The sequence below is a fragment of the Aspergillus tanneri genome (genome assembly GCF_003426965.1).
Source record: "Aspergillus tanneri strain NIH1004 chromosome Unknown AapTan_1_pilon_pilon_pilon, whole genome shotgun sequence".
NCBI classification, from domain to species: Eukaryota; Fungi; Ascomycota; class Eurotiomycetes; order Eurotiales; family Aspergillaceae; genus Aspergillus; species Aspergillus tanneri.
The window spans coordinates 2,646,916-2,659,652 of NW_022984628.1; the positions used below are offsets into that span (position 1 = coordinate 2,646,916).

At 48.3% G+C, this 12,737-nt stretch overlaps 7 protein-coding genes across 7 annotated transcripts; 4 read left to right on the plus strand and 3 right to left on the minus strand.

Annotated features, from left to right (window-relative positions):
• Positions 1-1,015: 1,015 nt before the first annotated feature.
• On the plus strand, positions 1,016-1,561 carry ATNIH1004_002862 (uncharacterized protein; the record flags this gene model as incomplete). The annotated part of the gene is made up of 1 exon (XM_033567547.1): positions 1,016-1,561. The coding sequence occupies one exon, from the start codon at positions 1,016-1,018 to the stop codon at positions 1,559-1,561; it is 546 nt and encodes a 181-aa protein (XP_033429542.1).
• Positions 1,562-3,119: 1,558 nt separating this feature from the next.
• ATNIH1004_002863 (GFA family protein) lies at positions 3,120-3,647 on the plus strand (the record flags this gene model as incomplete). Its single annotated transcript, XM_033567548.1, has 4 exons — positions 3,120-3,225; positions 3,287-3,372; positions 3,422-3,532; positions 3,579-3,647. 4 exons carry the CDS (start codon positions 3,120-3,122, stop codon positions 3,645-3,647), a joined length of 372 nt encoding a protein of 123 aa, XP_033429543.1.
• A 1,304-nt stretch (positions 3,648-4,951) lies between these two features.
• Positions 4,952-6,344, plus strand: ATNIH1004_002864 (uncharacterized protein; the record flags this gene model as incomplete). Its single annotated transcript, XM_033567549.1, has 6 exons — positions 4,952-5,081; positions 5,128-5,416; positions 5,461-5,645; positions 5,690-5,748; positions 5,801-6,153; positions 6,227-6,344. The coding sequence occupies 6 exons, from the start codon at positions 4,952-4,954 to the stop codon at positions 6,342-6,344; spliced, it is 1,134 nt and encodes a 377-aa protein (XP_033429544.1).
• Positions 6,345-6,524: 180 nt separating this feature from the next.
• On the minus strand, positions 6,525-8,013 carry ATNIH1004_002865 (putative MFS transporter; the record flags this gene model as incomplete). The annotated part of the gene is made up of 6 exons (XM_033567550.1): positions 6,525-6,532; positions 6,595-6,871; positions 6,953-7,300; positions 7,347-7,748; positions 7,790-7,804; positions 7,852-8,013. The coding sequence occupies 6 exons, from the start codon at positions 8,011-8,013 to the stop codon at positions 6,525-6,527; spliced, it is 1,212 nt and encodes a 403-aa protein (XP_033429545.1).
• Positions 8,014-8,647: 634 nt separating this feature from the next.
• ATNIH1004_002866 (uncharacterized protein) lies at positions 8,648-9,009 on the plus strand (the record flags this gene model as incomplete). The annotated part of the gene is made up of 2 exons (XM_033567551.1): positions 8,648-8,755; positions 8,803-9,009. The coding sequence occupies 2 exons, from the start codon at positions 8,648-8,650 to the stop codon at positions 9,007-9,009; spliced, it is 315 nt and encodes a 104-aa protein (XP_033429546.1).
• A 428-nt stretch (positions 9,010-9,437) lies between these two features.
• ATNIH1004_002867 (uncharacterized protein) lies at positions 9,438-10,655 on the minus strand (the record flags this gene model as incomplete). Its single annotated transcript, XM_033567552.1, has 1 exon — positions 9,438-10,655. The coding sequence occupies one exon, from the start codon at positions 10,653-10,655 to the stop codon at positions 9,438-9,440; it is 1,218 nt and encodes a 405-aa protein (XP_033429547.1).
• A 38-nt stretch (positions 10,656-10,693) lies between these two features.
• Positions 10,694-12,097, minus strand: ATNIH1004_002868 (uncharacterized protein; the record flags this gene model as incomplete). Its single annotated transcript, XM_033567553.1, has 4 exons — positions 10,694-10,984; positions 11,060-11,309; positions 11,814-11,948; positions 12,015-12,097. The coding sequence occupies 4 exons, from the start codon at positions 12,095-12,097 to the stop codon at positions 10,694-10,696; spliced, it is 759 nt and encodes a 252-aa protein (XP_033429548.1).
• Positions 12,098-12,737: the final 640 nt, after the last annotated feature.

Below are 12,737 nucleotides of genomic sequence, written 5' to 3' on the forward strand. Positions count from 1 at the left end.
GCAATCCTCCTCATACAGCCCCCACCAAGTCATCCAAACCCTGATAGGCCCGGTGTGGTTGCTAATCTGCTGGTCCATACAGGCAATGCGTCGTTGTTCAACTTGTACAATCTGAACGCCCTCGGCATACAGCTTCCTCCTGCAGTGGTAGCTGTCTTGTGGAAGCCTTCTACCTTTGTTGGCTTTGTATTTTCGCTTTTTTAACTCATATCTGCTGCTGTTCGCTGCGCGGAATCCCAAGACTAGCATGGCTGGTATCCCCGGACCACGGGCTGACCTTTGATTGGGATCGAACTGGACTTGCCCGCCCGACCACGGGAGATGTGAGCAAGTGCTTGCGCCAATCACATATATATCTGGGTAGAATCAACAAAGTAACAAATCCCAGGCAGCTGCTACCTCAGACAAGGTGCCACTGCTAATTTCCCAAGCGTTCTGTCTTCACAGGGAAGGCATGCTTGCCATAACATACAGTCAAAAATGGAAACGTCAGCTGTTAAGTCCTCGGGCATCAGCAGGATTCATTCCCAGCCAAGGATTTGAAATCAAGCAGCTGCTCTCTGATCTGTCCCGCGTAGCAGGCAAAAATAGTAGAACTTGCTTCTACATGTACATTCACAAACGACTTTCTCTATTGTTATAACATCGGCATACGGCCTTCGCATTCTCAAATTAGGACTGCCAGGAGGTTCGTGTTGTGTATGGGAACATGCGTATGTGATCTACTATTTTTCGACCGGGAGTATTTTTGATTAATGTATTTGCGCCATTGAACTGGCTGCCTTAATTTTTGTTCCCCTCATGGCCTAAGGCCAAGTGGATGGCTGAGAAGATGCACAGTGCTAAGATGAGGTATTGGAAATATCTTAAAAAAAAGTACAGCGCACGGTCATGCCCCAGGATTCTTTATCAAGATCTCATGGAGCTCAATTATTGAGATTATGTTCTGGAGGAGAAGATAAGCCTTTGGCCAGTGGTAGTCTTTCCTGTCGCATAGTCTAACATATTCAATCCAATGTCAACAGCTGTGCCCGAAGCTGGCGCTGAAACAACCGCCAGCACTCTGACTGTCATGATCCGCTATCTAGCCATATTCCCCGAATCCCAAACAGCCGCACACCATGAGGTAATTCGCGTCTTTGGGAACAACCGCACGACAACTCTTGATAGAGAACATCACATGCCTTACATCAGCGCGCTGATCAAAGAGACGCTCCCCCTGTGTCCTGTGGCGACGACTGTTCTCTGCCGCATGGCAGGTGCAAACATTAAATATCAGGATCATACTATTCCCAAGGGGACAATCCTCTTAGCAAATATCAACCATCCACACTGGGATCCGGCACGATTCGAAGAACACTTTAAACTCGACCAGAGCAGCACTTGGACCACCCACACCGGTCCTCTGTATATGCCGCAGGCGCAGACGTCATGGTTGCTTAATCTATTTATCATGTTTGGGAGGTCGCTCTGGAAGATCTGGCCACGTATACATTTTCCCAGAGACGAATTGTTAACTATAGTGGCTTTCTGTAGAAGACACCGGGTCGAGTTCCGGTGATACCGGACTAGTGCTAGGTTGTAATAAATTAAATAATTATACCCCGTGATAGAAAAATCTTAAATGCACCTAGTAATAGCGGTAGATAATACAAATATATCTATATTTAGTATGCTTTTCTTTTTCATGCGCCTGTAAAGCTTGCGCTTGGCAGGGAAGACATGCTCGAGAAACTGCTATACTGGTCTTAAGGGACTAAAAATGTTAGTGTACTTATAGCTGTTTATATACTCTGCCATTCACGCAACGCCGGGCGAACGGGGCTAAAATATTAATAAAGGTATTAATAGTATTTATTATACAACTAAAATGCCTTCTCTCACAAGGACTTGTATGTCTAATTAAAAAAGTTTATATAAATCGCTTGGTTCTCCGGCATTAAATACTCTACGTAGTCCTCTCTCGACTGGATGCAATATCTGTTGGTCGTGGGTTATTTCTGCACCACCTCTGGGTATTAACAACAGCAAGGACTTTAAACGTTTGGGCTTAATAATTTGGGGGAACCCATTTGAGGCTTCGGAAATATTCTGGTCCGGCTTAAGGTTTTTCGCAGAGAATTGAGTCGGTCCAGTACTGGTGCTTATTATGATTCGCCGTGGGAAAGGGAAGAGGTGTTATTAAGAAAATAAGATTTAAATAATATTCGGGAAAGAGAACTGTGCTCCGGAAGTGATTTATGCTATAATTAACTTGGAGATTGGAGAGACAGGTGTTCTTGAGGTGAGTGGAGGATAAAAGAGGAAGGGAAAAAAGGGATTATATAAGACGAGATGTATTTTATACAGAACCCGATTAGAGGGGAACTGGGTCTGGCTCCAGAGAAGGCCATTTTCGGCGTCGCTTTGGTTGTGAGTAGAAGGGGAAAGAACTCCCGCCGAGGTTGAGCACCAACATCACCTTCACGGCGGTGACAGAACGAAGCTCGGGGGTAAAAGAATACGTATTAGTCGTGCGAAGCACGTGCGGCGGGGGTTGGGAGTTACAAGTGGAAATGCAGCCGTAAACGGCCTCGGTAGCGGTCATTTTCAGCATGAATTTGACAGGTCCTCACATTCTAGTTGTAACATGAAGTTTCTGAAGCGATCTGGACACGATCTCTATAACTCAGGCAAAAGGGGGCAGAAGAACACTATATCAGCTGCTTGCACGTAGCCTGCTAATGACCGTATTTGAGAGTATCCATCCTGCCTTGATCACTATCTCATGAACGCTCTTCTACCTAAAGGAATGGGAACGATTCAGGGAGATGACGCTGAGCTCTCGCCAAGGCGCTCGGGGTTATCGGATCCAAAATCCCGATATTTCTCTATCAGTTTCAAAATCAGTTGATTTGTGATCTGGCAAATCAGTGGAAAGCGGACCATCCCACCACTCCTAGAACGCCCCCCCACTTGTTGGGTCAGGTTGAATACGAGGTTCCAAGATTTCAACGTATATGTCGGTTAGCTGAATACGCGTGAGAGCTAGTATCACCAATCGACCCACTCTGGTCGACAGTATATAAATCCACTTGGGCCACGAAATCTCTATTCACGTCTCAATCCGAACCATCAACATGTCTGACCAGAAATCCTACCAAGGCAGCTGCCACTGCGGGCAGGTGAAATATTCCGTGTCGCTGTCTCCTCCACTGGAGCAGCAGGATGTTATCCAATGCAACTGTACATATTCTTCCATATATTCCCCCATCACAGAACTGGCCAAGCTGATCAGCAGCGACAGGCTCGATTTGCAGCAGAAACGGGTATCTGTTTGTGTATTCCAAGGCGGCAGATTTGCAGTCTGAGCATAGTGACAGCGCACTCAAGGTAACTGATTGCTGGTTTGGTTCCGGTATGTTGAGGCTGACATTAGTAGGAATATCGATTTGCATCGAAGAATTATCCCCATTATTTCTGCACCACCTGTGGTACTAGTCTCTACGCGAAAGGGTCAGCTCCAGACGGTGGGGAGCTTGTCGCTGTGAACGTGAGGTGTCTGTACCGGTCGAATATAGGTTCGCTAACAACGATAGGTCCGAACCATTAATGATGTTGATATCAAGGCGTTGAAATTCAAGGAGATTGATGGCCGGAAGGTTTAATTAGTCAGGTCTTTTTGAGCTTCATCCGAACTTTTGTCTCAGGTTCTCGGCTCCTTCTGATGGGATTACTTGGAACAGTTAGTGGTACAAATAAGCCTCAATGGCCTCGATCTAGCAGAATCTGTGATTTGCTGCTATCAGATAAGGATATAACCGTTGAGAATGGCTAGCAAGTAGTGTGAGCAGATTGCTACCATTTGCCCGCTAGGATACATTCCTATCCATCTCTTGCCCTGAAAGCGCCAGCTTAATCTAGATAGGCAATTATGATATTAGAGTTTACAGGATCATCAACCTGTGATATTCACGCATCTGCACTTCCTATCAGTTTCAGCCCTGAAGACGACTTCAGTATTGGTCCATTCCGACACCCCGATCCGTTCTCGCCACGGACTTGAACTCTGCTGCCTTGGATTCCCTTACATGCGCGATGCAAGGGCCGTACCACCATGATGTCCTATACCTTGCCCACAATTCGTATTCCATAGCTCGATTCCAATCTTCGTACCTGATTGTATTACCCTAATGGCCAAGAATTCCATTGCTTGGATGAGTCAGAATATAGGAGTAACAGGCAATAGCCCAATACTCCCATACCAACATTTGTAGCAACAATAACAAGCCATATCGTAACACATCCATCCAATATGTCCGAAGAGTCCTGCACATTCCTTGTCCTTGCTTTGTCTCAGTGTAACAACTTCCTCTTTTGTCATCCGCATGTGATAAGTGGAATCAATGCACATGCTTTGGCTTCATATATCTGGGTCATTGCACCTATGTCCCCAACCATGTTCCTCGCAAACATGTCGCTTGATGTCAAGCCCAACGAACAGCCCACACAGGTGGAAAACATCTCCGAGGACGTAATTAAATCTGACGATGCTATCCTCGAAGCACAGGGTCACCGAGCGGAACTCGATCGATCCTTCTCCTGGGGGGGAGCAATTGGATTCGCTTTTAGGCAAGTCTTTCACTCAACAACAGACAATGCTGACTGAACAGTATCTCCAATGCGTGGCTGGGATATTCAGCCGCCGTTGGCCCTGTGCTGCGCTTTGGTGGTGGAGCGACCTCCGTATTCGGGCCTGTCATTTCGGGCGTGACAGTATGGATAATTTTCCTAGGCCTCGCCGAATTATCCTCTGCATTTCCATCCTCCGGAGTTAGTCATTCTCTGTTTCGTTTGTACCACTGGCTTACCGGTCCAGGGCCAATATCATTACACGTATATTATGGCTCCGCACTCGATCAGAAACTTCCTTGCTTTCCTGGTTGGCATCTGCAACGTCCTCGGGTGGTGGATGGCTCTCGCGTCTGGGACGATCATCGTGGCGACTTCGACATTCGGCATCGTAACCTTCTGGTATCCGCATTTTGCGCCGCAGCAGTGGCAGGTATATCTGTGCTATGTCTTGACTATGGCGTTGAGCTGTACGTGCTGCTCGTTTTGTCTGCACCGGTATCCTGATTATCTTAGTAATTCCCGTCTTTGCCATCCCTCATAAGCATGTGGATCGTCTGGCCAATTCTGCCATGTTTCTCTCTATCCTCGGGTTCTTGATGGTAATCATCACTTGTCTGGTGATGGGAAGAAATCACTACCATCCCGAGATGCTTACTGAATATCATGGGGCAAGCGGATGGACCAAAGTGCCCTCGTGGTTACTGAGCATCAATCTCGCTCAGTATGCCTATGTAGGCAACGGTGCTGTCACGCATATAGCAGAAGAGATGCCTCGACCAGGCCGCAAGCTTCCCCTGGTGATGTAAGCGCCGACAACACTCGGGTTGCTATTGCTGACTCTCTTAGGAACATCGCCATGCTCATAGGCGTTGTCACAGCTATTCCCTGTGCAATCGTCATGATAAACTGTATCGAAGATATCACCGCCGTTCAGAACGCCTTCTTTCCCTCGCTGGAGATATTCTATCAAGCCACTCATAGTAGAAAAGCCGCTACGGCACTCCAAGCCTATCTCGTTCTTCTCTACTACAGTTCGTCTCCTATCCTGCCCATGCAATACATACTAATTGAACAGCCTGTCTCCCGAGCCAATGGATCACAAGCAGTCGAATTGCATGGGCATTTTCCCGCGACGTCAGTCATCCACCCAGTATACCCCCCAGCTAACTAATTCTTTATTAACTAGTGTGGCCTCCCCTTATCCTCCTACTGGAACCACGTCTCGCCTAAATTCCACATTCCCGTACGCACCATCTTCCTAACTACCGTCTTCGTCCTCATGTATGGCCTCCTCTACATCGCTAGCACAGACGCATTCAACTCCATTCTGAACCTAACCGTCATGTTCCTGACATTCACCTACACCGCTCCACAAGCGATTCTCCTCTGTGGTCGACGTGGTCGTCTGCCTCGTCGTCCATTCGATTTGGGACGGTACGGGTATGCGGTCAATGCGTTCTCCGTGGCGTGTTTTCTCTTCACGTTGGTGTTCGTGTGTTTTCCGATGAGGTTGCCGACGTCGGCGGGGAAGATGAATTAGTATGTCCTCCTTTCCCCTCCTCTTTCTTTGTCTGTGCGTAAGGAGTATGGGATATCTATGCTAATTAAGCAGTGGGTCGGCTGTGGTGGTGGGGGTTTTCGTTCTCGTGTTGTTGATGTGGAGTGACAGACGGAAGAAGTTTGCAGGACCGAAGATCGATTGGGATATGTTGAAACGGACGATGAATTAGTTTATTTAGTTATATTGGATTGGTGGACTAAATTATTCATATAGTAAGGAAGCAGAGATGGTTATAATTGGACGAGTTCCAAAGTTGGGGGGCAGATACCAATTTGGAAGGTCGGCCAGGGGTGGGACATCTATAATCTGGGACAGTAAAGATTTTCTTGAAAACAGGAAAATGAACACATCACAAAGCTAAATATCTTATCTTATACGAGGCAATCCCATCCACAACAGCAATATCCCCCCCGACAAACCGATAACAAACGGCAGCAAGACCTGCACCCCCTTCGCCTGGGCAATTGCACCCACGGCAAATGGAAGAACCGCAGCCCCGCCGCCTCCAAACGCTGCTGCAAAGCCAATCGCACTGACGTGCACTGAGCGCGGCAACAGCTTCATAGCAACGATGACCACGCCGGGGAAGAACGGTCCAAGGAAGAATCCCTGTAGGGAGACGGCCACGATGGAGACATAAAAGTTCGGGACGAGCCAGAGGATCAGACCGCATACCATTTGGCATAGAGAATATATCTATCCTCGTTACTCATATACTCATAAAAGAAAGAGAGACTTAGATATAGATAAGTATATAAAAAAAAAAAGAAGACTCACAACAATAGAAACCTTCTCCCCAATCTTCGGGGTAACAAACCCCAACACCACACGACCAAACGTAATCCCAAGCCAGAACCCCGTAGCAGCCATTCCGCTCGCGAAGGGCTCACCCTGACGAACACGCATCATGAACGTGACGATCCATCCGCCCAGCGCGACTTCGATCCCCACGTAGCCGAGGAGAAAGAACGCGCAGATCCAAGTGACTCTGGCGTGACGTTTTTGCCATAGCGCTTGATGCAGTCCACCCTGCTCGTCTTGGACATGGGTTGCGAGGAAGCTGGTCGCGGTGGAGTCCCAGAATGATAATACGCAGAAGATTAGCTCGATGGTTGCGCAGGCGGTCTATCTATGTTAACATTGTCAGGCGATTGGGGACTTGGGGGGATACCATGATATAGTAGAAATAGTACCATTCTACGTGGGCTCTGGTGATTAGTGATGTCGCGATGAGGGGGCTGAGAACCGCCCCTGCGCCGTATAAACCATGCAGAAGACCTAAGAGTTGGTTGGCGTTGGCCATGTTTCCTATCCAGGCGTTCCATGCTGAATCAGCCAGTCCGTTTCCGAACCCGGCGAAGATGAACGATATCACGAGCACTGGGTACGGTGGATGGATACAGTTGACGATGTATGCTAGGATATGACAGCCGGGGGAGATCCAGGCCACGCCACGACGACCGAGTGTGATGTGGATTTTGTGGCTCAGAACAGCGGCCAGCGTGTATCCGACAAGTGGAGAGAGGAAGACAAGTGACACGATGGTGTAGGAGAGATTGTAGTAGGATTCGAGCTAACTCGTTAGTTATGGTCTGATTGGCAGTGTGGACTTACATATGGGATCAGGGGCTATTGTATGTTAGCTATAATATGAATAGAGGAATGTCTGTACATACTCCGTAAGCAGCATCATTTGCCCCCATTACTAGGAAACTCAGAAACGTTGCCAGGACTTTGAATACGTTGGACCGTGGGTGATTCCATTTTTCTTCCTCTACTGCGTTCGTCGAGAGGCATTCCTGCTCGGGATCAGTATCTGGAACTGGAGAAGTCGCCATTGTGTGGATTGCTCAGAATCATGGTCAAAGTGGTTTAAATATCATCATGACTGAGGACTGCTGGGCGAACTTCCTAATTGGGTAATAAATCCCCCGTTGCTAAGGTTAGTTGTCAGGACAAAGCTAGTCTATATTGGGACATCATATGAAATAACGAACCGGACTGAAGAGGTGTCAACACAATAATCAACAACAAAGCGATTATTCCAGCTCTCATAGAATTACACACATAATTCTAAAGGATAGCACTGCAACACCTGTTCATTTTTACTTGAGCCCCAGGTGGGTCCGTGGCAATTAGGTATAATATTGTAGACCCTAATTGCAACAGATTTCAATACCCTTAAAGCAAACTAGGACCATGGCAGTCTCACATTTACAAGATGCCTATAGTCATGTAATATAGACCAATCAGTGTCAATATCATCCATCTTAGTTTTTAATGACCTCATAGATTTGAGCCCCATTTACGGAGTTGTACTAGGCACCAAGCCTAGCATAGACTCATAGAGCCATCCATTTCCAGTTAGAAGATACGAGCTCTTCATACCATCCTCTACCATAACATCCATTGATTCTCGTAGATATAAATACCTCTAACGTACCTCCTGTGTAGTCCATCATCACCGTCAAAATGGCTCTTCTCGCCATCTTCCTTCTATCTACTCTCTGCCTCGCACAACTCCAAGACTTCACCCACAGCCAATGGAAAATCCCCGGTGCCTCCCTCTCCTTCAAACAGGTACTACCTCTCCATACATCCTTCTCTAACCAATCTAAACATTACAGACCAACCTCTGCACCTCGCCCTACACGGGCCACATCCACCTCCCTCCCAATCCCACCTCCGCCTTTCCCCACCCAAGCAACATCTACTTCTTCTATACTCCATCGCAGCATGACCCTTCCACGACCCCTGACCATCTACCTTGGTGGCGGACCCGGCGCAAGTTCCATCTCGTCGATGTACTCCGGGGCAGGACCACGTCTCACTAACTTTGATTCGAACTCCCCGAGTGCCAATCCCTGGCCGTGGAACCAGGAATCGAATATTTGTTCATCGATCAGCCAGCCCAAACGGGGTTCTCGTATGATGTTCTTACGAACGCTACGGTGGATTATACAACTGGCTGATTGTTCCGTCCAGCTTTGATGATGGTGTCCTGTGACGAACAATACCTTCGGAATTGGGTGTTTGGAGCTTGAACGTCAATGGGAGGTGAATTGTAAACGTGCCAAATATCTAAAATAATTAAAACTAAAAGGATAATATATATCACAGATCTATAATCAATAATACTTCGTGACAGAACCGACAAACTTTTTCTAACCCTTCTAGAAGTATTAGTTGATAGTACATTGATGTAGACATTCCATTTCTACTCCTGCGACATATCTCCCGTGATTGCTTTAAACAGTAATCATCACATCATAAGCGACACAACCCCATTCACAGTTGGATTATTATACACAGCCTTTCGTTCGAGGCGGTCTACATTGGGCCGCCATTCCTCCAGATACGCATTCAGCATCTTCACCAGTTCAACGACCTGCAGCGAGTCAAGCCCGAATTGAAACAGATCTGAATCATCATTCAGTCTCTCTGTGTCCAGGTTCTCGGATAATTGGTTGTAGATTAACTTTTTGAGATCGTTAGGGCCAGAGTGGATCCCATTCTTGATGGATTTCTTAACGGTTGTTGGAGACGGGACGGCAGGATTAGAAGAAGTGGTTGTTGCCCCGTTCAGACCCGATAGGAGTCGTGTTAGCATCACGTGTACGGCTTTCTCGATCGCACTTGGGAGGAGACGATCGAGGGCCTCTTCGATCTGTTGATCTAGGGAAGTCGACGGTATCACAGCTGAGGATGCGCCTTTTGCCAATGGCTGGGGAGACGCGATCGTACTGGTCTCGCTCTCCACATGTGGCCGCATCCGATCATACAAGGCCTGGAACTCTTCCGCGTAGAGCTTGAACACCGCATGGCGCTGGACGGTGTCCTTTCCCGCACGCGGGAGGGGCTTGTCCGGCTTCGTGAGCATGACGAAGCCTTTCATGATGCGGCCGTGGGCTGGACAGTCGCGACTCGACTGGATATCCTGGATGAATCGCTCCTCTGCAGGGGTGGTCGGATAGATGTAAGGTTCGATGAGTAGGGAGGCCTGGAACTGGCCCTGGCCACGGATGACGGCGGATTTTATCTTGGGACTGGCCACAATCACGCTCTCCATGGCGATGGGATTCAGCTTTTCTGCTGTCGTGAAGGCGATGATGTCGTCGGTGCGGGCCCGGAAGACCCACGACTCTGGATGGTGCGGATGCTGCGCGAAGAGGTAGCTGAAGGCGTACTCCTGACGCTCAGGAAAGGTGTAGAAGGCGCCTTGGAACTGCTCGTAGTCGGGCTGACGGACGAGGACCAGCTCAGAGAGCCCATCACGGTCTGGGCGGAAGATGTGCCCGAAGAAGCGGCTGATTGTCACGTACTGCCAGTCGGCAGGGCTATCGGGCACCTCGAGGGGGAATAGGAGGGTCTCACAAGTGCACATGACGGATATTAACTTGACCTGGGTGGATAGCGCATCGCCGACGGCTTCGGGGAGAGAGCCGCCGACGTAAGATAGAAAGCGGACGCTCTCGACCATGTTAGTGCGATAGGCTGGGTTGTTGAAACAGTCGACAATCAGAGGGCGCCGTCCAGGTTGCCGTGCAAGAAGACCTCGTTGGCCACGTCGGCCGTCAGAGGACCGGCGGGCGGCAGCACACAGGTGACGCCTGAGAAGATGTTGAATGCGAGCACAAAAGTGAGACAGGCAGCGTGGAACACGGGAAGGGCCAGGAAGTATCTCTTGCCCTGGAGGTAGTTCATCAGGGTTGGTTTCCCGCCCAGTGAAGGGATAAGTTGATGTGCATCGTTGCTAGCCAGGCCGTTGACCGCGATGTAGTCGCAGATGGTTGCTACAAAGGCTTGCGCCTAGTCAATCATCACCTGTCAGTCCATGCAAAGTCCTGTCTGCGTAGTGGGAGAAAGGAGGGAATGGTTTCTTACCACAGCAAACAGCATCAGATAGTCATCCCATCCCAGAGTGGCATATAGAGTGCGCGCAAGCGTCCGTAGCATTACAACGATAAAAGCACTGATAAATGTGACCGTGGTGCCCACCTCCAGCTTCCAGCCGATATTCATGTCTGGCAGCATTCCGATGGATTTAGACGTCACACAGCAGCGCAGATGAAGGCATGGAGGCCGAAGGATGGGAGTAAGAATTGAGAGGATAATGAAGGGACGAGAACAGTCCCTAAGGATAGACAATAAACAAACAGCAAGTCAGCCCGAGCCCCCAGTTTCCTGCGGGTTTCTGCATGACCCTCCTGCCCATTGCAACCTTGTCAACTGCATATTAGGGATGGCTCTTGTACACTTTAATTGGCCTGCAGAGCAGTGGGGTATGTAATCCACTTCGCTCAAGGCTTTTTTTTTTTAGTCTGAAAGTCCCTCGTCTTGACGACCCTCCATCGTCTGAGTCCATCTTCATACTGTATGTAATAATATATCTATCAATACAGTACAGTACCATACATACTAACAGGGTAGTGTGATAGCCAATAAAACAGGACTGACGCCGTGTCTTGCTATTATCAAGAAATGATTTCATGTCCATTGCTAGTATGTAGCGAATCGGACGTAACATTCCGAAGCGAGACCTAAGTGTCCATCTATAGAGTGTACAGACAAACCAATGTGAATATGAAGAAATCCGGAAAGTAAAGAATGCCAAGTCTTTGTTGAAGCCATATCAGACTTTGGCATGTTTCGCCCCAGCATAGCCTCAAGTTTGCTATCAATAACTTCCAGATGAACCTCAAGCTCGGCCTTGGCAGTCTCGATTAGACTCTGGTAGGATGCAAGGCTTTCGGCAGTTGCGCTGGATTTTCGACTGACAGGGTTAATATCGCCAGAGTAACGGGTGGTTGGTATGCTGCCGGGTACAGATTAAACTTACAGATTTGCATCTGTCAGAGCAACGTTGATCGTCAATTTATCTCCAGCCACAAGTCGCCTGAACCCATCGATATCATCTCCCATGTACCTATGCCGAGCCCAATCTCGAAAGCTCGTCCGCCTTTCACTTGATCTTGACGAGCATTTTAATAGCTCCCTTTGAATTCTTTGCAGGCATTACCACACCGTAGTAAAGGAAGTTTCAACGCCGCGAGGTCCGAGTCGGTATCAGTGTTCATTATTTCGGTGAGGGGACCCAAAACTTCACTTAGCGCCTCTAATTCCTCTCGGAGATCGCATACGCGCTTCAGATGAGAGTGGAAGCTTTTTATTGTATCATAGAGCGTAATGCTAGACTGGAGTGCGAAGGTGGCCAGAGTCAAAGCCCTGAAGCAAGACTTATTGGCTCCCCCATCGTATATACGACGTGCGTGGTGGCAATTGAATTATCATAAGGTGGAACAAAAAAGGTCAATGAACTTGTCGAAGAGTCATGGCCCTGATGAAAGATTTAGATACACCCAACCGGTAACGCACCTCCAGTTTTATATGCCGTAGAGGCGCTCATGCAGTTCGAATAGTTTAGCGACAATTGTTTGTGTCGGGGTAGAGTATGGGACGTGCTGTCTGGAGTTCTTGAGAGTGGGGGTTGGGCGTTTATCTAATCAAGCCGGTTGGGCTCTGGAAACGACGGAGCCTTCTTGACGGCACGTCATTGATGTAG